The sequence below is a fragment of the Erinaceus europaeus genome, chromosome 16, assembly GCF_950295315.1.
Source record: "Erinaceus europaeus chromosome 16, mEriEur2.1, whole genome shotgun sequence".
Taxonomy (NCBI): domain Eukaryota; kingdom Metazoa; phylum Chordata; class Mammalia; order Eulipotyphla; family Erinaceidae; genus Erinaceus; species Erinaceus europaeus.
Genome location: NC_080177.1, coordinates 47623203 through 47648244, shown reverse-complemented (window position 1 = coordinate 47648244; position 25042 = coordinate 47623203). Strand labels below are relative to the sequence as shown.

The 25042-nt window shown below is 40.7% G+C and overlaps 1 protein-coding gene across 2 annotated transcripts in view; it reads right to left on the bottom strand.

Moving 5' to 3' along the window:
• The window catches only part of INO80 (INO80 complex ATPase subunit), a 143933-nt gene that overhangs the window by 9343 nt on the left and 109548 nt on the right, over positions 1–25042 (bottom strand). For both annotated transcript variants that reach the window (XM_060175111.1, XM_060175110.1), the window contains 5 exons: positions 21424–21518; positions 10178–10250; positions 1557–1715; positions 874–976; positions 192–280 (listed from right to left, as the gene is read on the bottom strand). In XM_060175111.1, the coding sequence (XP_060031094.1) occupies positions 192–280; positions 874–976; positions 1557–1715; positions 10178–10250; positions 21424–21518 (519 nt within the window). The remainder of the gene's footprint in view (positions 1–191; positions 281–873; positions 977–1556; positions 1716–10177; positions 10251–21423; positions 21519–25042) is intronic.

Below are 25042 nucleotides of genomic sequence, written 5' to 3'. Positions count from 1 at the left end.
GCCACAGGAGGGAGGACAATCCCTTCCACTCAGTATGTGTACTGCATTATCTGCTTTTATTATTTTTTTGAAGATTCATTTCATGAGAGTTTCACATGAGAAAGAAAGAAAAACAAAAACCAGAACACCACTCTGGCATATGTGGTGTGGGAACTACACCAGGAATCTCAGGCATGGTAGCTTAAACTTACCTTTTCCGCATACTTTTCCCGCTTACGTTTTCGTTCTTTGAATCTGTTGGTTTCTTCCTGTTGCCGTTTCTCTTCTTGTCGAAGTCTTACTATCAAGAAGAAAAAGAAAGAAAAGATATGAAGCAGTCAGTCAGGGAAGGAGGTGGGTGCAGCTGAAAAGTACAGGCCCTGCAGGTGGGTTTTCTGACTTTGACCCCCAGCATCACATGTGTCAGGGAGATGGTTCTCTCTTTAATAAACAAATCCAAGAAAAAATAGAATCTAACTGTGGCAGCTGTAATCATTCTTTCAAAGTAAGATGGCTTTATCCTTGAGATGTATGTTTGGGGTGGAGGGGTAGATCACTAGTAGAGTGCTGGCACTGCCATGCCTATGACCCAGGCTCAAACACTACAGGGGAGATGTAATTACAAAGGAAAAGCTTCCTTTCTCACCATACCCAATCCTTCCCAGTGAGCTGTTTCTCTGGCCTTAAAGTCATGCAGACTTAAAAGATATACATAAATTTGCGTTTTACTGAATAACACATCACTGTTTTAATATAAATCTATAAAGAATGGTTCACATCAGTTATAGCTTTTGGCACACAACCAAGGGACCCCTCTATTTTCAGATGTGTGGTGCTAGAGAAACACATTCTGTAGGGAGAGAAAAGTACTAGTAAAAGGCTTAGAGTACATACGTTTCTTCTCTAATTCTTCATCATCCAGAAGAAGACTAACCACCTCTTTGGGTTTCAAGGTATCTGGTTTGAAATTTCCACCAGAAATCACCATGCGCTGGATCTATACCAAAGCAAATCACAGTATCACCACAGAGCACCAACCCTCTTATGGCAAATAGCCAGAAAGAAACACCTTTCTCACTCTACTCTTCCTGTGACCTCCCAGGATTCCCAGATTTGTTTACATTCACCTGACTAGTTCATCCAGATTATCAGTCCAATAGAAAGGACAAGAACTTCCTTCTTTGTTTGGAACTGATAGCTAAGTGATTCAATAACACCGAACCAAGATGAAAAATAACCCCAAATAATGATTTCTTTATAACTTAGCAAATTAGGCATGTAATGCAGAGGTGGAACAAATTGAGAACCCTAAGGCAAGAGTTCAAATGTCATTCTTTCTCTCCCAGGATGAGAAAGTATGTCATGTATGAAGGCCATGGCTGGTATTGGTCTTCCTGTGCACAGTAGCGAAAGCCAGGCTGGAGCAGAAAAGGATGAGGAATGAGCAGGGTAGCCAAGACTAATATTGTGTAGGTTATGACTTTATTTTCCAATGAAAATAACCACAGTCAGTAAAAGGTCAGAGCAGCTTACTTGAGCCAGTCCTATTGATGCCTTCCCCACTGTATCGTGCTCACCTCACTCTTTTCCTTGGCTCGTTGCAGAATACGCTCTTCAATGGTGCCTTTACAGATGAGTCGGTAGACAGTCACCTGCTTTGTCTGTCCTAGACGGTGGGCCCTGTCCATGGCCTGCTGGTCCACAGTGGGGTTCCAGTCACTGTCATAGAAAATTACCTGCACAGGTGGACAAGAACAAAGTAGAGACTGAGGTACACTGGCAAAGGACTGGGAATTCTGAGAGCAATTCAAGTGCTCATCTTTTTTTTTTTTTTAAATAATTTATTTATTTATTTTTTTGCTTCCAGGGTTATTGCTGGGGCTTAGTGCTTGCACCATGAATCCACTGCTCCTGGAGGCCATCCCCCCCCCTTTTGTTGCCCTTTTAGTGGTTATTATTGTTGTTGTTGATGTCATTCGTTCTTGGATAGGACAGAATGAAATGGAGAGAGGAGGGGAAGACAGAGAGGGTGAGAGAAAGACAGACACCTGCAGACCTGTTTCACCATGTGTGAAGCGACTCCCCTGCAGGTGGGGAGCCGGGGGCTTGAACTGAGATCCTTAAGACGGTTCTTGCGCTTTGTGCCACGTGTGCTTAACCCACTGTGCTACCATGCTACTCTCTGAACAAGCTAAAACAGTATCAGGGTAACAATATAGATGAACTACAGAAAACAGTAGAAGGAAGAGAGAATAGAATAAATGAGGCTGAAAACATAATTAGCAAGATCGAGGATGAATTAGAGACAACTACAAAAGAAGTAAGAGATCTCAAAAAGAGATTAAGAGATACTGAAAACAACAACAGAGGCATATGGGATGACTTCAAAAGAAACAATATACGCATTATTGGCTTACCAGAGGAAGAAAGAGAGGCAGGGGGAACAAAGCATTCTACAGGAGATAATAGCTGAGAACTTCTCCAATCTAGACAATATAAAAGACATAAAGGTTCAAGAAGCCCAGAGGGTCCCAAACAGAATTAACCCAGACTTAAAGACACCAAGACAGATCATATTTAGAATGGAAAGGAATAAGGATAAAGAAAGGATCCTGAAGGCTGCAAGAGAAAAACAAAGAGTCACCCACAGAGGAAAACCCATAAAACTAGCAGCTAACATCTCCACACAAACACTACAAGCCAGAAGAGAATGGCAAGATATCTATCGAGTGCTCAATGAGAAAGGCTTTCAACCAAGATTACTGTATCCTGCTAGACTGTCATTCAGACTAGATGGAGACATCAAAACCTTCTCAGACAAGCAACAGTTGAAAGTATCAACTATCACCAAGCCTGCCCTGAAAGAAATTTTGAAAGGTCTCCAATAAGCAATTAGACCACCATAAATATGCCATATACCAGAACACTCTAAAATTCTACAATAATGGTGTTAAAATATCTTCAGTCTATGAGATCAGTAAATGTCAATGGCCTGAATTCACCTATTAAAAGGCACAGAGTAGGAAGATGGATCAGAACACACAACCCAACAATATGCTGTCTACAGGAAACCCACCTAACTCAACAAGACAAATACAGACTCAAAGTGAAAGGACGGAAAACTATCATATAAGCTAATGGCCCACAAGAAAGGGCAGGAACAGCTATTCTTATATCTGACATGATAGAATTTAAAATAGATAAAATTAAAAAAGATAGGGACGGACATTACTTAATGCTCAGAGGATCAGTCAATCAAGAGAATGTAATTATTAACATCTATGCACCCAGTGAGAAGCCATCTAAATACATCAAACATCTACTGAAAGAGCTATAGCAATATATTAACAGCAACACAGTCATAGTAGGGGACTTCAACACCCCACTCTCTCAATTCAACAGATCATCCAGGCAGGAAATCGATAAAGAAACAAGGGAGCTAAATGAGGAGACAGATAAACTAGAACTATTGGACATTTTCAGAGTCATTCACCCCAAGAAACTGGAATACACACTCTACTCAAGTCCACATAGGTCATTCTCAAGGACAGACCATATGTGGCCACAAAAACAGCATCAGCAAATTCAAGAGCATTGAAATCATCCCAAGCATCTTAGCAGATCACAGTAGAATTAAACTAACACTTAACAATAAACAAAAGATTAGTAATAGTCCCAAAATGTGGAAGCTCAACAGTACACTTCTTAACAACTACTGGGTCAAAGAAGAAATGAAGAAATCAAAATGTTTGGAGAGTTAAAACCTTCAAGGAAGTTAATTCCTCTATTTTTCCTTTTTTTTAAAAAAATATTTATTCATAAAAAAGAAACACTGACAAACACCCATCCAAAAAGATTTGTGTATACCTATGTTCACAGCAGGAGAATTTGTAATAGCCCAATCCTGGAAGCAACCCAGGTGTCCAACAACAGATGAGTAGCTCAGTAAGTTGTGGCATATATACTCAATGAAATACTATTGAGCTATTAAAAATGGTGACTTCAATGTTTTCAGACCATCTTGGAGCAACTTATTCTGCTTATACTTGTTCCCAGGCTTCTAACATGATGACACTGTTTCATGTATCATCACCCTACCAGTATTGTTCTGTTGCCCACTAGATGCTACTGCCACATTCATCTATAACAAGATTCATAAAGGACTCACATCCTCACTTTATTCCTTGGACACACCTGCCATCATTTAATTCCAATAACTTCTTGTCCAAATATATATTTAACCTGGAAAGATGAGCTTTGTTCATGGTATTTGCTTCACAAGCTCAAAGACTGTGATGAAAACTTAAAAAAAAATTAAAAAATATTGATTTATTTTCCCTTTTGTTGCCCTTGTTGTTTAACATTGTTGTGGTAACTGATGTTGTTGTTATTGGATAGGACAAAGAGAAATGGAGAGAGGAGGGGAAGACAGAGGGGGAGAGAATGACAGACACCTGCAGACCTGCTTCACCACTTGTGAATCAACTCCCCTACATGTGGGGAGCCGGGGGCTCGAACCAGGATCCTTACATTGGTCCTTGTGCTTTGTGCCACGTGCGCTTAACCTCCTGTGCCACCACCCAACTCCGGATGAAAACTTTTTAAAAATATATTTTTTATTTCCTTTTGTTGCCCTTGTTGTTTTATTGTTGTAGTTATTATTGATGTTGTCATTGTTGGGTAGGACAGAGAGAAATGGAGAGAGGAGGGGAAGACAGAGAGGGGGAGAGAAAGAAAGACACCTGCAGACCTGCTTCATCACTTGTGAAGCAACTCCCCTGCAGGTGGGGAGCCGAGGACTCTAACCAGGATTCTTACACCAGTCCTTGTGCTTTGCGCCACCTGCGCCTAACCCACTGCACTACCGCATGACTCCCGATGCAAACTTTTATGATGGATGTGTCGCTGATAATGAAAGCTCTAGGTCTTATGCATGTAAAACATGCTGCATCTACTTCCCTAAGCCCCAGTTCATAAACTGTATTTGAAGATAGATACCACTCATCAAAACAAAGCAGAATTCAACAAATATCAGTTTAGGATCTCTAATGAGATTGACCAAAGCTAGACAAAAACATTTTGTTTTGGAACTGTTTAAAATTTATGCACAGGGAGTCGGGCTGTAGCACAGCGGGTTAAGCGCAGGTGGCGCAAAGCACAAGGACCGGCATAAGGATCCTGGTTCGAACCCCGGCTCCCCACCTGCAGGGGAGTCGCTTCACAGGCGGTGAAGCAGGTCTGCAGGTGTCTAAACAAAGCAGAATTCAACAAATACCAGTTTAGGATCTCTAATGAGATTGACCAAAGCTAGACAAAAACATTTTGTTTTGGAACTGTTTAAAATTTGTGCACAGGGAGTCGGGCTGTAGTGCAGCGGGTTAAGCGCAGGTGGCGCAAAGCATAAGGACCGGCATAAGGATCCGGGTTCGAACCCCGGCTCCCCACCTGCAGGGGAGTCACTTCACAGGCGGTGAAGCAGGTCTGCAGGTGTCTATCTTTCTCTCCTCCTGTCTGTCTTCCCCATCTCTCTCCATTTCTCTCTGTCCTATCCAACAACGACAACAACAACAATAATAACTACAACAATAAGACAACAAGGGCAACAAAAGGGAATAAATAAATATTAAAAAAAAAAGAAAAAAAATTTATGCACAGTGCAGACTTCAGTAAAGACTGACAAGATGGTCCAGGATTTTCAGTGCTTTTTGCCTCTACTAATAAGAGCATTTGTGCGGTCTGGGTGGTGACACAGTGGACAAAGTATAAGATTTTCAAGCATGAAGCCCTAAGTTTGATTCCCATAAGTGTATGTACCACAGAGACAGTCTGATATTCTCTCTTCCTCTCCTGTCATTAGTAAATAAAATCCCCAAACAAACAAAACTCGCCCACTGGTTCTTCCAAAGCTATCTTAAGCTATTTCTTTTGTCTTGTTCTTTTTTGTTAATTTTTATATTTATTTATTTATTCCCTTTTGTTGCCCTTGTTTTATTGTTGTAGTTATTGATGTCATCGTTGTTGGATAGGACAGAGAGAAATGGAGAGAGGAGGGGAAGACAGAGAGGGGGAGAAAGATAGACACCTGCAGACCTGTAAAGTGACTCCCCTGTAGGTGGGGAGCCAGGGGCTTGAATTGGGATCGTTATGCTGGTCCTTGCACTTTGCTCCACGTGCGCTTAACCCGCTGTGCTACTGTCCGACTCCCTTTTGTCTTGCTTCTATATGATGTATAATCCTTCAATTTTTAGTATAGGTTAGAATCCTTGAAGAGATCATTAAAAACTGTCAAAGAAAAAGTGTGAAAGTTTACTGTGAATCCACAGTGTCCATAAACCTAGGGCTTTGGAGGGCAAATGTTATCTGTAGAGAAGCATAGCAAAGCTAACCACAGAATATCTTGGAACTTGAGCAAGAGATACAAAATTGTAGAAAATGCTTTAACTTTCAGGAAAACAAAGACAGAGTTAATGCAAAGGGCACCTCCAGAAGGACAAGGGGAGAACATGACTTACCCAACATACCTAGAATGACTACCAATATGGAAAATGATAGCTGATGTCACCCCAAAAGATACTCTTTGGCTGTGCAAGCATGAGGCAATAAACAAATCCATCATGGGGAATCCTATACTATGAATCATGCATTGGTGCTTTCTTAACATTTACATTCTTTCCTGGAAGTTTCAGAGTAACCAAATCAGATTCAACTTGGGTTCTTTTGCTAAAATAAATAGTAAGAAGATGAAAATCTATGAAAGTAGGTTGTAATTTAAGCTGAAATAAAACAAAAATACCCTACTAATTTAATGGTTATTTATCATTTAAATAGAGTAAAAGGGGTGGGAATTTGGGAGAAATAAGTTAGAGTCTACTTAGAAAAAGGAAGTATGGGAGTCGGGCTATAGCTCAGCGGGTTAAGCGCAGGTGGCACAAAGCACAAGGACTGGCATAAGGATCCCGGTTCGAGCCCCAGGCTCCCCACCTGCAGGGGAGTCGCTTCACAGGCGGTAAGGCAGGTCTGCAGGTGTCTGTCTTTCTCTCCCCCTTTCTCCATTTCTCTGTCCTATCCAACAACAACAATATGAATAACTACAACAATAAAACAAGGACAACAAAAGGGAATAAATAAATAAATAAATATAAAAAAAAGAAAAAGGAAGTACATAAAACTTGTATGTTGGGAGTTGGGCAGTAGTGCAGTGGATTAAGCGCACATGGCACAAAGCACAAGGAGGCTTAAGGATCTTGGTTCTAGCCCTCAGCTTTCCACTTGCAGGGCAATCACTTTACAGGTGGTAAAGCAGGTCTGCAGGTATCTATCATTCTCTCCCCCTCTGTCTTCCCCTCCTCTTTCCATTTCTCTCTGTCCTATCTAACAACGACGACATCAATAACAACAACAATAATAACTACAACAACAATAAAAAACAAGGGCTACAAAAGGGTAACTAACTAAATAAATAAATAAAAGCGTGTACGTTAAAGCAAGCACAAGTCATGGTTGGTATCAAATCTGATGATAAACACTGAACTGATTGTGACATGAGCCTAGGTAGGAGTGTTGGGGCAACAAGGTCCACCACGCTGGGACAGAGATGGGACCTGTATTTGTAATCAAGTTTATGGAAGAAAAAAATAATTAAAGGGTTAGAACAAATGATTTAACTTGGAAAGAATACAGCAAGTCAGCCCACAGAGCATGGCCCAACAATGACTAAGGGGAAATATATTAGCAGTCAGCACCTTCCTAAGTGGTAAACACCCAGCAGGGATGGGGGAGGGGCTTGGGAGAGCAGAATTTTCCTGGGTTAGAGGTACACAACTGTACAGTGAAAGGAGGGCTACAGGGGCTGAGGGCATGACATGAAAAACAGTAAGCCTTTGAGAGGAACAAGGGGAAAAAGCTGGGCCAACATTTGGAGGGTGGAACTCTTTCTTGTCCAAAGAGAAGAGGTGGAAGTGTAGTGCTTCAGGAAGACTGAACACTACCCCTTGTTGTCTCACGGGATGTCTCATGTTGCTGCCAAAGAACAAAAGCTCCCAGTTCTTTCTCTACATGTAAGCATTTAGAATAGGTCTGACAGAAACAAAACAAGTGGCAGTTTACAACAGCCCCTGATTACAGAATCAAATGAACAAGATCTGCACTTCAGGAGGAACACACAAAGAACAGCATAGTCACAGGCAGCTGCCAATGACCCCATGCCAACATCATGCTTTTACCAAGAAGCAGGCCGGAGTCCTACTACTGACAAACTCATGTTTACATGTGTACTCTTAGTCACGCGGCACTGAGTTTCCCTGACATTGCAGGAGAACTTCCTTGTCTACAAATGGTTTTGGGACCTTCCAAAGCTCAGTCAAATACAGGGCCAAGGAAAATGCCAGGCAAGCAATTAAGCCTATTATTTCCCTATTAAAACACAGTACTCATTCCAATCTGGTGGTACTGCTTTTCTGAGGAATATACTAACTTCAAAGCCCTCACCACAAAATTAAGTATAATTAATTTTATTTTTGTAGGGGAGGAGAATTGAGAATTCAATATTCAGGGAAGGGGGGATAGACAGTATGTGGCTGTGAGCTCTCAGGTTCAATACCCAGCACCACCACTATAAGTCAGAGCTAAGCAGTTTTTTGGGAGGAGAGGAGAAGGAATTCTGGATTTTCAAGCATGAGGTCCTGAGTGTGATCTCTGACAATGCATATTCAGCTTCTCTACAATAAATAAATTAAAAAAAAAAATCAGATGAACTTTTTAAAAAACTTATTTAAAATTAAAAAAAATTATATTTATTTATACCCTTTTGTTGTCCTTGTTGTTTTATTGTTGTAGTTATTATTGATGTCTTGTTGTTGGATAGGACAGAGAGAAATGGAGAGAGGAGGGGAAGACAGAGAGGGGGAGAGAAAGATAAGACACCTGCAGACCTGCTTCACCATCTGTGAAGCGACCCCTGCAGGTGGGGAGCCAGGGGCTCGAACCGGGAATCCTTACATTGGTCCTTGTGCTTCGCACCACCTGCGCTTAACCTGCTGAGATACTGCCCGACTCCCCCCCCCCTTTTAATATAACTTCTTCAGAAAGCTTTAAAAAATTATGTATCTATTTCCTTTTGTTGCTCTTGTTTTATTTTTTATTGTTGTAGTTATCACTGTTGTTCTTACTGATGCCATTGTTGTTGGGTAGGACAGAGAGAAATGGAGAGAGGAGGGAAAGACAGAGAGGGGGAGAGAAAGATAGATACTTACAGACCTGCTTCACCGCTTGTGAAGCGACTCCCCTGCAGGTAGGGAACTGGGGGATCGAACTGGAATTCTTAACGCCAGTCCTTGCACTTTGCACCACCTGTGCTAAAACCCGCTGCGCTACTGCCCAACTCCCCCAGAAAGCTTTTATATAAAAGATCATTTTGATCTGTGCCCTGTAGTACCTATATTCTTAAAGAATAAAGCAGAGTGAAACCTGCGTTGATTATAAAATGTAGTGGTCAGCAACTCAAACAGGACCCGAACTTTGCTCTACAACATAAACCCTTACACTTAAGTGTGTTCATAAAATTGTGTTCAACAGTCTTGTAAAAGTGAAAACACAAGTCACGTATGTGCACTATGTGGTGTATTTATGCTAATTGTTCTACTTCTCAGACGTGGTGAATCATAAACAAAGCACGCTGACATTTCCAAACATGTAAATAATGTGTCATAAGTAACACATGTAAACATGTCATATTTATTTTGTAGCATTGGTTTCTAATTAAATGTCTCTACAAATAAATCGATAAGGTAGTCGGGCGGTAGTGTAGCAGGTTAAGCGCAGGTGGCGCAATGTGCAACGACCAGCATAAGGATCCTGGTTCGAGCCCCCGGCTCTCCACCTGCAGGGGAGTCGATTCACAAGCAGTGACGCAGGTCTGCAGGAGTCTTTTCTTTCTCTCCTCCTCTCTGTCTTCCCCTCCTCTCTCAATTTCTCTCTGTCCTATCCAACAACGATGACATCAGTAACAACAATAACTGCTACAACAATAAAACAACAAGGGCAACAAAAAGGAATAAATATTAAAAATAAAATAGATAAAACAGTGATATTACTTTAAAAAAATTATGTGACACAAGCAAAGAGCAATGCCAACCAAACATATTTATAGTAGACAATCTAATCTGCACACCAGGTGCATGGCTGTGCTCTTATTACTTACAGTATCTGCAGCAGTGAGATTGATACCCAGTCCTCCAGCGCGAGTGCTCAGCAGGAACACAAAGATGTCATTTCTGTAGAAGAGGCAGGGACATGGTAAGGTGTAAAACTGAGAAAGGAAAATGCCACATGGCAAGAAAAGGATGAAAATGGTGTCTAGGGCTAGAGAGAGTGTGGTGGGTTTGCTACTTCTCAGACACACAGCCCCACTTGGGGAGGGGTGGATTATTTCTTAAATAAGCCAACCTTGATTCTTTTTCTAAATCAAACCATGGTAATCATGTTCAAATTTGCAGATATGCTTTTGTTGCTCATTAATACTGACTGAGGCAGCATGTGGGATATATAGGGCATTTTTTAAAAAAAATGTAATAAACACACACACACCCCTCTCTGAATCTGGAACTTTGAAGCCTCAAGGACAAACCCTTATTTTGTTGTTTGTATAACCCTTATGGAGGATTTGCATAACCCTGTTCAGCCCAATAATCTTAATTTAAACAAGACAAACAATTCCTAGTTCATTCAGAGGAGACAAATCAGTATTTACTGGTGTTCTCTCTCAAGAACCATGGCTTCCAATAATCTGGATGTTAAATGATTATAATTATAACATGCTCATTAAAAAATATTTTATTTATTAACTAATGTAAGAGAATGAGACAGAGAGAATCAGAGCACTACTCTGGCACATGCCATGTAAGGCATGCAACTCAGGATTTCATACTTGAGAGTCCAGTGCTTTATCCATTGTACCACCTCCCAGACGGCACTAATGTAATCATTTTAAGTCAGTCTTACAAAAAGTGAGGCCATGGTTCCCAAGTACTCAGTATAACATAGGCTCATTTTATGAAGACAGGTCAAAATAAACAGGGGCTCACTTGGAATCCAGACTACGCAGATAACCAAAATGATTTTCTAAAATATATCTAAAAAAAATATTGGAAACAAACTTTATATTTTTTTGAATCATACTGCTTATGCCTTTTCTTCACAACTATAGAGAAGAGTACAACTAAGAATTCATTTGGACCACTGTTACTCAAATTTCAGGTCACATCAATAACTGGTCATGAATCAGTCTTCTGGGTCTGGACCATATTTAATTATTTTTTATATCAGAGCACTGCAATGAGGGGTGGGATGGGGAGGATTGAACCTAAGCCTTTGGGACCTCATGAAAGTCTTTTTTGCATAATCATTATGCTGTTCTCTAAGCCCTGCAGTACATTTAAAGGAAGGAAAAAAAACCCCAGCAAGTATTATATCACAAATCATAAGCTTATGTATCATTTTGTGTTCATAAAGGCACTATATTCCAATATAAAGTGAATATGGGTTTCAGTATGAAATAAATGGAAATATACTGACAATAGAGTAATTTCACTTCTTTTTTTTTTTTAAAGATTTTTTAATTATTTATTTATTTATTCCCTTTTGTTGCCCTTGTAGTTATTACTGTTGTTGTTATTGATGTCGTTTGTTGTTAGATAGGACAGAGAGAAATTGAGAGAGGAGAAGACAGAGAGGGGGAGAGTAAGATAGATAGATACCTGCAGACCTGCTTCACCGCTTGTGAAGCGACTCCCCTGCAGGTAGGAAGCTGGGGGCTCGAACTGGGATCCTTCCGCTGGTCCTTGCGCTTTGTGCTACCTGCGAGTAACCTGCTGTGCTACCGCCCGAGTCCCCCGTAATTTCACTTCTTATGCTATTTTCCCTCCATACAGTCACTTGATCAAAGAGGGTCTGATTTTTTTTTTTTTTTTTTTGCCTCCAGGGTTATTGCTGGGGCTCGGTGTCTGCACTAGAATCCACTGCTCCTGGAAGCCATTTTTCCCATTTTGTTGCCCTTATTGTTATCCTTATTGTCATTATTATTGCTGTCATTGGTGCTGTTGTTGGATAGAACAGAGAGAAATTGAGAGGACAGGAAGACAGAGAGGGGGAGAGAAAGATAGACACCTGCAGACCTGCTTCACCGCCTGTGAAGCGACCCTCCTGCAGGTGGGAAGCTACAGGATCAAACCAGTATCCTTATATGTGCTGGTCCTTGTGCTTTGCGCCATGTGCACTTAACCCGCTGCGCTACCTACTGCCTGACTCCCTGAGAGTCTGACTCTTGGAGTATACAGATAAAGTGACTGATGACAGAACAGTGGCAAACATGGTTCTCAGCGAACTAACTATTTTGGAATAGTTATCTTAGTTAACTATACTAAGCTGGATAATCATCATTCTGTTCACTATTTGCATTTAAGGAAACACTTTTTTTTTTTTTTTTAACCAGAACACTGCTCAGCTCTGGCTTGTGGAGGTGTGGGGGATTGAACCTGGGACTTGAGAACCTCAGGCATGAAAGTCTCTTTGCATAACCATTATGTTATACCCCCACCCAGGAAACACATTTTCTAAAGCTAAGGTATGTGTGGATATCAGAGCAAATCTGGAGGCTGCTTGTAGCACGATTTCAAAACTAATGTGTTCTCATGTGAGCTTTGCTATTTACCCTTGAATTTTATTATGAAGTTTTCTATTTTTATTTATTTATTTATTTATTTTTTAACCAGAGCACTCATCATCTCTGGCTTAAGGAGGTGTGGGGGATTGAATCCTCAGGCATGAGAGTCTCTACACATAACAATTATGCTATCTACCCCTACCCTATTTCACAATTTTATAGTTTGCAAAATGTCATTTTTATGGTTAAGCAAACCAAAAAAGTAAAAAAACAAAACAAAACAAAACACATGCTAGCTTACACATGATGTACATGGAAGACTGACTGATGCCTCACAGTCCATCGAACCATGATATAGTACATGGGAAATATAGAGCAGGGGCAAAAGCACAACAGTTATGCAGATTCAATCCCCAGTACCACCATAAACCAGAGCTGAGTAGTGCTCTGGCACTTTTTTTTTTTAAAGACTTTCTTTCTTTTAAAAGAATTTATTTATTTATTCATGCGAAAGATAGGAGAGAAAGAACCAGACATCACTCTGGCACATGTGCTGATGGGGATTGAACTTAGAACCTCATGATTGAGAATCCAATGCTTTATCCACTGCACCACCTCCCGGACCATGCTCTGGTATTTTTTCTCTCTCTCTTTCTCAGTATAAAATAAATAAAATTGGAACATTGTTCCATGAAATAAAAATTGGCCAGTGGATTGGTCCGAAAAGTAGCACAGTGAGTAAAGCATTAAACTCCCCAGCTTGAGGTCCCAAGCTCATTCCCCAGCAGCCCATGTTTCAAAGTACATGGTTCTCTTTCTCTCTGATCTCACTCATGCTTTGGGGTCCAGGTACATGACAGAGGAAAATGACCTATTTTCAGGGGCAGTGAGTATTTCACATACACCTATCATGTTGAAATGAGAAGTTTTGCCCATTTGTAAACAAATGTACTATAAACCATTAGCCCCCCCCCAATAAAAGACAAATAAATAAAAAATCTTTTAAAAATTTGACTGAAGGGAGTTGGGCGGTGGTGCAGCAGGTTAAGCGCACATGGTGCAAAGCGCTAGGACTAGCTTAAGGATCTTGGTTTGAGCCCCCGGCTCCCCACCTGCAGGGGAGTCGCTTCACAAGCGATGAAGCAGGTCTGCAGGTGTCTATCTTTCTCTCCCCCTCTGTCTTCCCCTCCTCTCTGTCCTATCTAACAACAACAACATCAATAACAACAATAATAACCACAACAATGTTAAACAACAAGGGCAACAAAAGGGGAAAAAAAAATGACTGAAGGAGTCAGAGAGGTAGTTCAGAGCTAGAGCACAAGACTTAACATGTCCAAGGTCTTAGATGTACCATTTTTAATCCATGGCACCACCACTTGCCAAGACTGAGTAGTTCTCTGAGCTTCCTGCTTCTCTCTCACACAAAAATAAACTTTATAAAAAAAGAATATTGAGCTTTTTAAAAAAATATTTTATTTATTTATTAATGAGAAAGATAGGAGGAGAGAAAGAATCAGACATCACTCTAGTACATGTGTTGCCAGGGATTGAACTCAGGACCTCCTGCTTGAGAGTCCAATGCTTTATCTACTATGCCACCTCCCGAACCACAAGATTGAGCTTTTTGAAGTTGTATTAATCTGTATATAGCAGTCCTTCCCATTGTGGCTCCAGAAGTGGATCCTCCCCATATAATTCTCTCCTGCTTTGGTTGCTACAGAGGCTTCTCTGTTATGTGTACTGGAACTGATGGAGTTAGACAAAATTAAGGTTTTCTTTTTTCCCTCTCCTCTCCTCTCCTCTCCTCTCCTCTCCTCTCCTCTCCTCTCCTCTCCCACCCCTTCCCTTCTCTTCTCTCTTTTCTCTTCTCCCTTTTTGGCAATTCTTGAAGTCCAGAGTTGAAGCATAAGGAGGGAGTAGGTAAGGGACAGGGAGTAGGTAAGGGACAGGTAGCAGTTAGGAAATATAAGAGTATAGACAGAAAAATGGGTCATTTTCCTAAGTATGGACAGAGATAAGCACCTAGATGTGGTAATCACAAACAGGGAATATATGTATATGTATATGTCAGAAAACAAGTGAAAGGTATATAGGTAAAAACAGAAATATTAGAAAATGTTTCTTTGTGGTCTAGGAGGTGGCACAGTACATAAATCACTGGACTCTCAAGTATGAGGTCCCAAGTTCAATCCCCAACAGCACATGTACCAGAGTGATATTTGGTTTTTTCTCTCTCTCCATCTATCTTTTTCTTGAATAAATAAAATCTTAAATTAAAAAAAAAAAAAAAGGAAAATGCTTTTAGGCAGCCTAGGAGGTGGTACAGTAGACACAGTGTTGAGTTCTAAATTGTGTTTCTGAGGATCCAGGTCAGTGTATCATGATACCATGCCCAAGCACCCAGGTTCAAGTCCCTGGTCCCCACCTGTAGGGGGGAAATTTCATGAGTGGTATAGCAGTATTGTAGATATCTCACTTTCTCTATCTTCCCTTCCCTTTAAATTTCTCACTGTCCTATCAAATTTAACAAAACTTTAATTATGAAGTCCTGAGTTTAATCCCTGGCTCTACACTGAGAAGATTTCTTTTGATGATGAAGTACATGGTCAGTAGCAATGTTTGGTTATATTCAATGTTATTTTATCACACCATAATGGAAAAATAAGGATTATGGAACTATTGGGTTGTTAAAGCAATGAGTTTGCATGCTGGGTCAGTCTGTGAAGCTACCTACAAGAAAAAAACATCAAAATCAAAATGCTGAGACATTTCTTTCTACTTGAAACATTGACAAATCAATGTTTTGGGGTTACGATTAAACATAAGAAAACAGAATGTGTTCAGGTTAACATGGTGGTTTGGGTGCCCTCTAGGGGTTGATTAGGCACATCAACTCTGGGTCTCTGGAAACAGGTGTTTAGGGGAGGGGTGTCTGAGAGAACCTATGAAACCAGTACCACACATATCTGGTATTCACTCTTTAATAAACTGTGGAGACTAATTTGCATTACAATACCAAAACAATGTGGTACATAAAGCCTACTGTAAAGGCCTGGGGAGTGACTGAAAAAAGAGCACAAATGAAAGAAAAACCCATTAAGACATTTTCCTGCTATTTTCCAAAGGGTCTTTTTGAGTGGTTAGATATTGAGGGAGGGTGAGAAGGGGGAGAGTGAGAGAGGAGGTGCATTTACCTCATAGGTAAATGAGGTAGGAGGAGGGATGCAAAGGCCAAGACTGCCTTGTGAATGGCTACTAGGATCACACACTGGTCACATGAGCTGAATGCTGTCCAGTCAGGACATCCTGCCCAAACAGTCTTCAGTCTCAGTTTGACTCTTTCCTGGAAAGATTCCTCATAAATCTTGTATGAAGGGAATGTAAATGGCTTTTTACAGGAGTTGTTGTTTACTCTGGCTGACCTTTGAGCCACAAACCTTTCCAGCTGAAACTTACATTTTGCTTTTGAGGTCTTTTCATTAATATTGATGAAATATGTGACATGCCATTGTTAAAAAATAAAACAAAAAAAAGACCCAAAACATCTGTCCTTTTCTCTATATTGGGCTAATGAAGCTTAATTAATTAATTAATTACTTTTTGCCTCCAGGGTTATTGCTGGGGCTCAGTGCCTGGACTACAAATCTAATGCTCTCGGAGACTATTTCCCCCCCATTGTTGTTATTGCTGCTGCTGATGGATAAGACAGAGAGAAATCAAGAGAGGAGGGGAAGACAGACAGAGGGAGAAAGACACCTGCAGACCTGCTTTAACACTTGTGAACTGACACCCCCCCCACACACAGGTGGGGAGCTGGGGGGGTTGAACTGTGATCCTTGAGCGAGTCCTAGAGCTTCTCTCTATGAATGCTTAACCCAGTGCACTACTGTCCGGGCCCCTGCTACTCAAATTTATAAGCTAAGGATTTTCCCCTCATTGGAGGCGTCTGCTTTGATCAGTTTGTCAGCATAGGCACAACTTAGATCCCAAACCGGAGGCGGGGGACTAATATTACATGTAGGGTGTTGAAATGATTACTCAAATGCTGGGTCTAAATAAAACTCACTGCTCCCTTATTTGGAAGCTCTAGTAAGGTTTCCTGGTAAAAGCTGTGCAAAATAAGATTCATTTACTAAGTAGACCTAGTACAGTAGTGAAAATGCCCTTCTTTTAGAACAAGAAAAATTTTAAAAAGAACTATTGAGATAATAAATTAGAAGTGTCTACTGATTCTCTTTTTCCCATTAAAAGGTTAGATATATAGAACCCTGGAATCCCAAAGTCCTCTTCTATGGGAACTGGGTCAGCTACAAGAACAGCTGTGGCTCCATAAATCACAAGTCCCATCATTAGAAATCAACATACTGGGGGCCAGGCGGTAGTGCAGCAGGTTAAGCACATATGGCATGAAACACAAGGACTGGTGTATGGATTGGTTCCAGCCCTCAGCTTCCCACCTGCAGGGGGGTTGCTTCACAAGCAGTGAAGCAGGGCTGCAGGTGTCTATCTTTCACTCCCCCTTTCTGTCTTCCCTTCTCTGGATTTCTGTCTGTCCTATCCAACAACAAGAACAATGGCAACAAAAAATGGGGAAATGGTCTCCAGGAGTAATGGATTCACAGTATAGTCACTGAGCCCCAGTGATAATCTTGGAGGCAAAACAACCACAACAACAACAAAAAAACCCTAAATCAGGGGGCCAGGCGGTAGCGCAGTGGGGTTAAGCGCACATGTCACAAAGTGCAAGGACCAGCTCAAGAATCCCAGTTCAAGCCCCCGGCTCCCCACCTGCAGGAGGGTCGCTTCACAAGCAGTGAAGCAGGTCTGCAGGTGTCTCTTTCTCTCCCCCCTCTTCATTTCTCTCTGTCCTATCCGACAACAATGATAGCAACAACAACAACAACAACAACAACGATAAACAATAAGGGCAACAAAAGGGGAAAAATAGCCTCTAGGAGCAGTGGATTCAAAGTGCAGGTACCGAGCTCCAACAATAACCCTGGAGACAAAAAGAAACAAACAACAAAAACAAAAAACTGAAAAAAAAAAAAAAAAACTAAACTAAATCAAATGGTAGCAGAGCTTTATAAATAAAGCTATTCACACAACTGTTTAACATAGAAATGTGGTATACACACAGCATAGTAAAGCATTGGTCATCAATGTAGAATATGGCATCAACATGTAAATATAGCACACAGAAAAGTAGAGAGATACACCAAAATGTTAGCTGTGATGGCACTTGGGTGAATTTTATTTTTTATTAACTGTTTCTCAAATTTTCTTCAATAGGCACTTACATTTAAAAAAATTTATTTTATTTTAATATGAGAGAGATACAGAGCACTATTCATCTCTGGCTTATGGTGGTGCTAGGGATTAAACCTGACACCTCAGGCAAGAGAGTTTTTTGCACAACCATGCTATCTCCCCAGTCCTCAATAGGCACTTTGTATAACAATCCTAATTGTTACTGGGAAAAGTTTCGCTATTAATGAGTCCTCAAATGTACAATATCAAATAGATGTGTGAAAAAATAATCACAAGCAACAAAAATAATAACTACAACAATAAAACAACATGGGAAACAAAAGGGAATAAATAAATAAATATTTAAAAAAAAAAAAAGCAAGTACAAGGTCCTAAATTTGGTCCCTGGCACCATAGGTGACAGAGTGATCCTTAGGTGATCTCTCTCATTCAATAAACAAAACTTCTTTTAAAAAAATGTTTATTTATTTCCTTCTGTTGCCCTTTATTGTTGTAGTTATTATTGTTGTTATTGATGTCGTTGTTTTTAGATAGGACAGAGAGAAATGGAGAGAGGGGGGGAAGACAGAGAGGGGGAAAGATAGACACCTGCAGACCTGCTTCACTGCTTGTGAAGTGACCCCCTGCAGGTGGGGAGCCGGGGGCTTGAACTGGGATCCTTAGTGCCAGTCCTTGTGTTTTGCGCCACCTGCACTTAACCCCCTATGCTTCTTTTAACGTTACACACTGAAGCACTCTTTTTCTCTCCCCTCATCTCTCTCAATTTATTTCTATCCAAAATAAATAAATAAAAGTCTTTTTGCATAACCATCATACTATCTGCTCAGTCCTAAGTAAGCCTTAAATAAAAAGAATCTGCCAATAGCTTCAGGAAAGTGACAGTCTAGACTATCTACATAAATGTTTCCAGGTGACAAACCGAAGTAGACTAAAAGCAGATCTTCCTTCCTGCTGGTGATCAATTTAGGAAATACTGGCCAACTGTAAACCAAAATATCAAGACAGATGTCCTCATCTTTGGCTTAAATGTATGGGGTTGAGTAATCAAAAAATTCTCTACTAGTTGTCTTACTATGTTCAAGGATGCACGTTTTATGCTAAATTACTTAACATCTGAAGTAAACTATGCTTTAAAAAATAAAATGAACTTTTAAGCTATAGCCAAAACACAAATGGCCACGTGCTTAATTTTCTTCATAAGAAATTAAAAATTAGGTATAAACAGCTTATATGATTAAAGGCCAAACTAAAAATAATGATTTATAAAACATGAAGATCTACCCTCATGTTTAGTTCTCCAGGGATATGGAAACAAAAAAGAAAGGTGGAGTTTAGCAGGCCTATCATCAGTGGAGCTTGCTTCCTCTTTGGAGAAAGCAGTAACCAGAGTCTGCTAGTGAAAATGAATACTCGCACTTAGGATAATTATGGCTCTGTGTGCTACCAGCCTCCAGCAGCAAGTAGGATTTCAAATTTCATAGGCTCATTATCAGGTGGGAGAAGAACTGTGACAGAGAGCTGCTGTAAAATTGATTGCATAACACTACACTTTGTCACAATGCACTCAGTCATCAAAATTCTAGAGGGAAAGCAGAAAGAGGAAAGTATTCTTTTTGGTATATAAAGTGAAACAGGAAAGTACAAAACAGACTAAAAATTAAGTCAAGACCTAGAGATAACCACTGTGAACAATTAGGAGTAAAATATTCTGGACTTTTTTTTTTTTTGCCATCAGGATACTTTCCACAGGAGTTTCCATACTATTCCTGGCCTCTCTTTTTCTATCTTTCTCATATAGAGTAAGAGATAAAGAGAAAAGGAGGGACAACACAGGGCTGTTCTACCACTTTTAAAGCTTCCTCACGCAGCTGCTCCAGTGTGATGGTTGGGTACTTAAAGTTGGGTACTTAAAGTCAGGTCCTAGCACATGGTAAAGTGTGTGCTTTACCAGGTAAGCTATCCTCCTGGGCCACTATTGTGGATTTTTACATACATAATATCTACACAGTATCTTGGATCATTTACAGAAACAACTTTTTCTTTTTTTTTCCTAAAGATTTAAAAAAATATTTTATTTATTTATTAACGAGAGGGGTAGGAGGAGAGAGAGAAAGAACCAGACATCACTCTGGTATATGTGCTGCCGGGGATTGAACTCGGGACCTCATAGCTTGAGAGTCCAACACTTTATCCACTGTGCCACCTCCCAGACCACTTTTCTAAAGATTTTATTGATTTACTGAGAAAAGTAGGAGAGAGTGAGAATGAACCAGACATCACTCTGGTACATATGCTGCCAGGAACTGAACTCAGGACCTCATGTTTGAGAGTCTAATATTTTATTCTATTCACTGTGCCACCTACCAAACCATTGTATTTTTAAAAAATATTTATTTATTCCCTTTTGTTGCCCTTGTTTATTGTTGTAGTTATTATTGATGTCGTTGTTGGATAGGACAGAGAGAAATGGAGAGGGGAGGGGAAGACAGAGAGGGGGAGAGAAAGATAGACACCTGCAGACCTGCTTCACTGCTTGTGAAGCAACTTCCCTGCAGGTGGAGAGTCGGGGACTTGAACTGGGATCCTTACACAGGCCTTTGCACTTTGCACCACCTGTTTAACCCACTGCGCTACCGCCCGACTCCCCCAGACCATTAATTTTTCTTTTTCTTTCAACTTCAGCTTAACTTCATTGAGGATATGTTGATTTATGTAAGACTGCTATTGTCACAGGAAGTGACAAGTTCAGATGGACTGTTTTGCAACTGATTTCCAATCACCCATTTATCTTTTTTTTATTTTTGTTGTTGCTGATTCCACTATTTCTGGTGGATTCCTTTTTCTAAATAAAGGGTGAGAGGTAGAGAAAGAAAGACACTATAGGCATCTCTCCATTGCTAGTGAAGCTTCCACTATGCAGGTACTCTCATATGGTGGCTGAGAGCTTGAACCTACGTCCTTGTGCCTGGTAAAGTATGTGCTCTACCAGATGAACCACGTCCTGGTTCATTTCTTTAGTTCAAAGAAATACAAACATACTTGGTAAGAAAACATACTTCAAACACACAATATTAATTTTTTTCACTCATAAAATCTGAACTACTTTAAGCAGATAAAAGCTACTTCTTTTTTTATTATACTCTAAAAATATTTTATTTATTTATTTACTATCTGATAGAGACAGAAATTGAGAAGGGGAGAGGGAAGATAAAAGGTAAAAAAACAGAAAGACGTCTGCATCCCTGCTTCACTACTTGTGAAGCTATCCCCCTGCAGATGGGGACCAGGAGCTTGAACCTGGATCCTTGCACACTGTAATATGTGCACTTAACTAGGTGTCTGGGTCTAGTTACTTCTTAAATGGCACAAACACTTATAAACTCACTATCCCGGGGCTAGGCAGTGGTGTACCTGGTCTCTCTGCCTCCCAATTTCCCATCCCCTCTCAATTTCTATCCAATAATAAGTAAATTACATATATTGAGAAGTTTTGTGATTTCTACTAATATTACCTGTTCTGAAAATCAGCAACCATGTCCCGCCTCTCCGAGATCTTGGACGAACCATCAAGCCTCATGTAGGTATGCTTCCTGTAAACCATGTATTCCTGCCAATTGGAGTAAAAAGGTAGACTAAATCTGATGCAAATTACTGTATCTTAATTCTCACAAGCATCGATCCAACCTTCTTTTTAAAAATTTTTATAGCTTTATTTATTCCAATTTGTTGTCCTTGTTGTTTTATTGTTGTTGTTACTGATGTCCTTGTTGTTGGATAGTACAGAGAGAAATGGAGAGAGGAGGGGAAGACAGAGAGGGGAAAAGAAAGCTAGGAACCTGCAGACCTGTTTCACCACTTGTGAAGCGACTCCCCTGCAGGTGGGGAGCCAGGGGCTCAAACGGGGATCCTTATGCCAGTCCTTGTGCTTTGTGCCATGTGCGCTTAACCCGCCATGCTACAGCCTGACTTCCTCTATCCAACCTTCTATCACGTCCAGTCTGGGAACAAATTATTATATCCAGAATAAAGAAATAGCAATCTCAAAAAATGTACAGGAAATAAATTTGTAAAGGAGTTCACCGTTGGTGTACGAAAGTTATAAGTCTTCTGAAAACAAAACAAAAAACCTTAAAACAAAAAACGAAATCTTGAAATTTAGGAAGTTTTACACTTGCGAACTAGGTATCTCTCACAGTCATGGATGCACTCATCTTAAAAAAAAAAATGTGGGGAGTCAGGCAGTAGCGCAGTGGGTTAAGTGCACGTGGCGCCAAGCTCAAGGACCGGCACGGGATCCCGGTTCGAGCCCCTGGCTCCCCACCTGCAGGGGAGTCGCTTCACAGGTGGTGAGGCAGGTTTGCAGGTGTCTCTTTCTCTCCCCCACTCTGTCTTCCCCTCCTCTCTCCATTTCTCTCTGTCCTGTCCAATGGTGACGGCATCAATGACAACTGTGGTGACTGAGACAACAATGGCAACAAAAGGGAAAAAAAATGTGTTGGGGGCCAGGTGGTGGCGTACCTGGTTAAACGCATGTATTACAATGCATAAGGACTTGGGTTCGAGCCCCTGGTCCCCACCTGTAGGGGGAAAGCTTTACGAGTGGTGAAGCAGGGCTGCAGGTGCCTCTCTCCCCCTGTAGTACCCCCTTCCCTCTTGATTTCTGGCTGTCTCTATCCAATAAATAAAGATAATACAAATTAAAAAAAAATTTTAATTGGTGTATTGCACTCAAGTAAAGGGGCTTGCTCAGTCCTGGAGCATGATGCTAGAGGAGGACCTAGGTGGGGGTTAGAGTATTATGCAGGAAACTGAGAAATATTACACATGTACCAACTACTGTATTTACTGCTGTCTATAAACCATTGATCCCCCAATTAAAAAATAAAAAAGAACATTTTAATTACTTTATTTTGTACAGATACAGACTGAGGGGGAGGGAGACAGAGACACCTGAAGCACTGTTTAACAGCTCGTTGAGTTTCCCCACTGCAGGTGGGCACTGAGGGTTTGAACTTGGTTCTTTACACACGTGTTCTCACAAGTGCACCATCACCCAGCTTTGTCTTCTTTTATCAACCCATGTTTGTTTTGTTTTATACCAAAGCACTGCTCAGCTCTGGTTTGTGGTGGTGCTAGAGATTGAACCATGGACCTTATAGTCTCAGATATGAAAGAGAATAATTCATTTTTCTTGCCTTAGTATGTTTCTGTCCTAGCATTATGCACTTTAGAAAATGATGAGCATGGGGACTAGCAAGATAGTGCCTAGGGAAACTCTGGTGCTGCAGTATCCCTCTATGTGAAGAAGCCTGAAGTGAAGTCTGGGTAACAACAACAAGAACAACAAAAAAGAAAATAATGAGCAAGGGTCAGGGAGATAGCTCAGTAGTAGAACATAGGATGTACATGCAAGAGGGTCTAGATCTAATCCTTGGCAATGCATATGCCAGAGCTGAGTGGTGCTGCTCTGTCTCTCACACACTAGTAGATGATTTTTACCAGAGAACAGCTCAGTTCTGGCTTATCTTTATGTCTTTTCTTTCCTTTCCTTTCTTTCTTCTTCTTTTTTTTCTTATTTATTCATGAGAAAGATAGGAGGAGAGAGAGAAAGAACCAGATATCACTCTAGTACATGTACTGCTGGGGACTGAGCTTGGGACTTCATGCTTCAGAGTCTGATGCTTTATCCACTGCGCCACTTCCCAGACCACTCAGTTCTGGTTTATAGCACTGCTAAATATTGAACCTGGGTCCTTAAAGACTCAGATGTGAAAGTCTTTTGCATAGCAATTATGTTATCTTCTTGGTCCTTATTTCCCTCATACATTAAAAATCCTTAACAGAGAGAAAGGGAGGAAAAAAAAAAAAAGGAAAAACAATGAGCCATTATGCTATGCTATCAATCCCCACACTGCTATGTGAATTTTTATTATCTTCTGCCTCTAGGTACGTAACAGGAAAAGCAATCAGTAACCAAAAGATGTGCTGGATGGAGAGATGCTACATGCTCTGAGGTGGAACACACAAGAGAGCGCCAGCTGCTTTCCCACAAGTGAAGGAGCCTCATGCATATGTAATTCCACTGCTCCCAGGTCAACTTTTCCATTCCTTCCTATTTCAGATATATAGAGGAAGAGGGAAGGAGGAAAGATTAGAGACATATACCACAGCATTGCTCTACCACAATCACATGGGCATGATGCTCCCAGGTGGTGGTGGAGTTGACCCAAGTCTTCCAGTATGGTAAGTAAGGTATGTGCTTTACCAGGTGAATTACCCCAGACACACACACACACACACACACACACACACACACACTATGGAGAGAAAGGCAGAAGGCATACAGTGCCACACACACACACAGAGACACACACTGAACGGAGAGAAAGACAGAAGGCATACAGTGCCAGGGACTGAATTAGGGTTTTTGTTGCCTCAGGTATGAAAGCCTGGTGCATAATCTCTTTGGGACAATAATTTATGTATTTATTATTATTTTAAATATTTTATTTATTTTCCCCTTTTGTTGCCCTTTTGTTTTTATTGTTGTTGTAGTTATTGTTGATGTCATTGTTAGACAGGACAGAGAGAAATGGAGAGAGGAAGGGAAGATAGAGAGGGGGAGAGAAGACACCTGCAGACCTGCTTCACCGCTTGTGAAGGGAGCCCCTGCAGGTGGGGTGCTGGGGGCTCAAACCGGGATCCTTATGTTGGTCCTTGTGCTTCGCACCATGTGCACTTAACCCGCTGTGCTACCTACCGCCCGACCCTCTATCATTATTATTTTACCAGACTACTACATAGCTCTGGCTTATGGAGATGCTGGATATTGAACCTGGGACACTGAAGCCTTAGGAATGAGTCTCTTTGCATAATCATTATACTATCTTCTCCCCTGCCCAGTAACTTATTTTTAATCAGAAAACAAAATTCCACAGTACTATTGAGGAAAAAATAATGGCAAGGAACAAGGTGGCTAAGCCATTAAATTAGATATCTTAATAGTAATAACCACAAATAAGAGAATTTGCTGTATTTTTAATGAGACAGAGAGAAATTGAGAAGGGAGGAGAAAGAGAGGGAGAGACAGAGAGACACCTGAAGCACTGCTTCACCACTCATAAAGCTTCC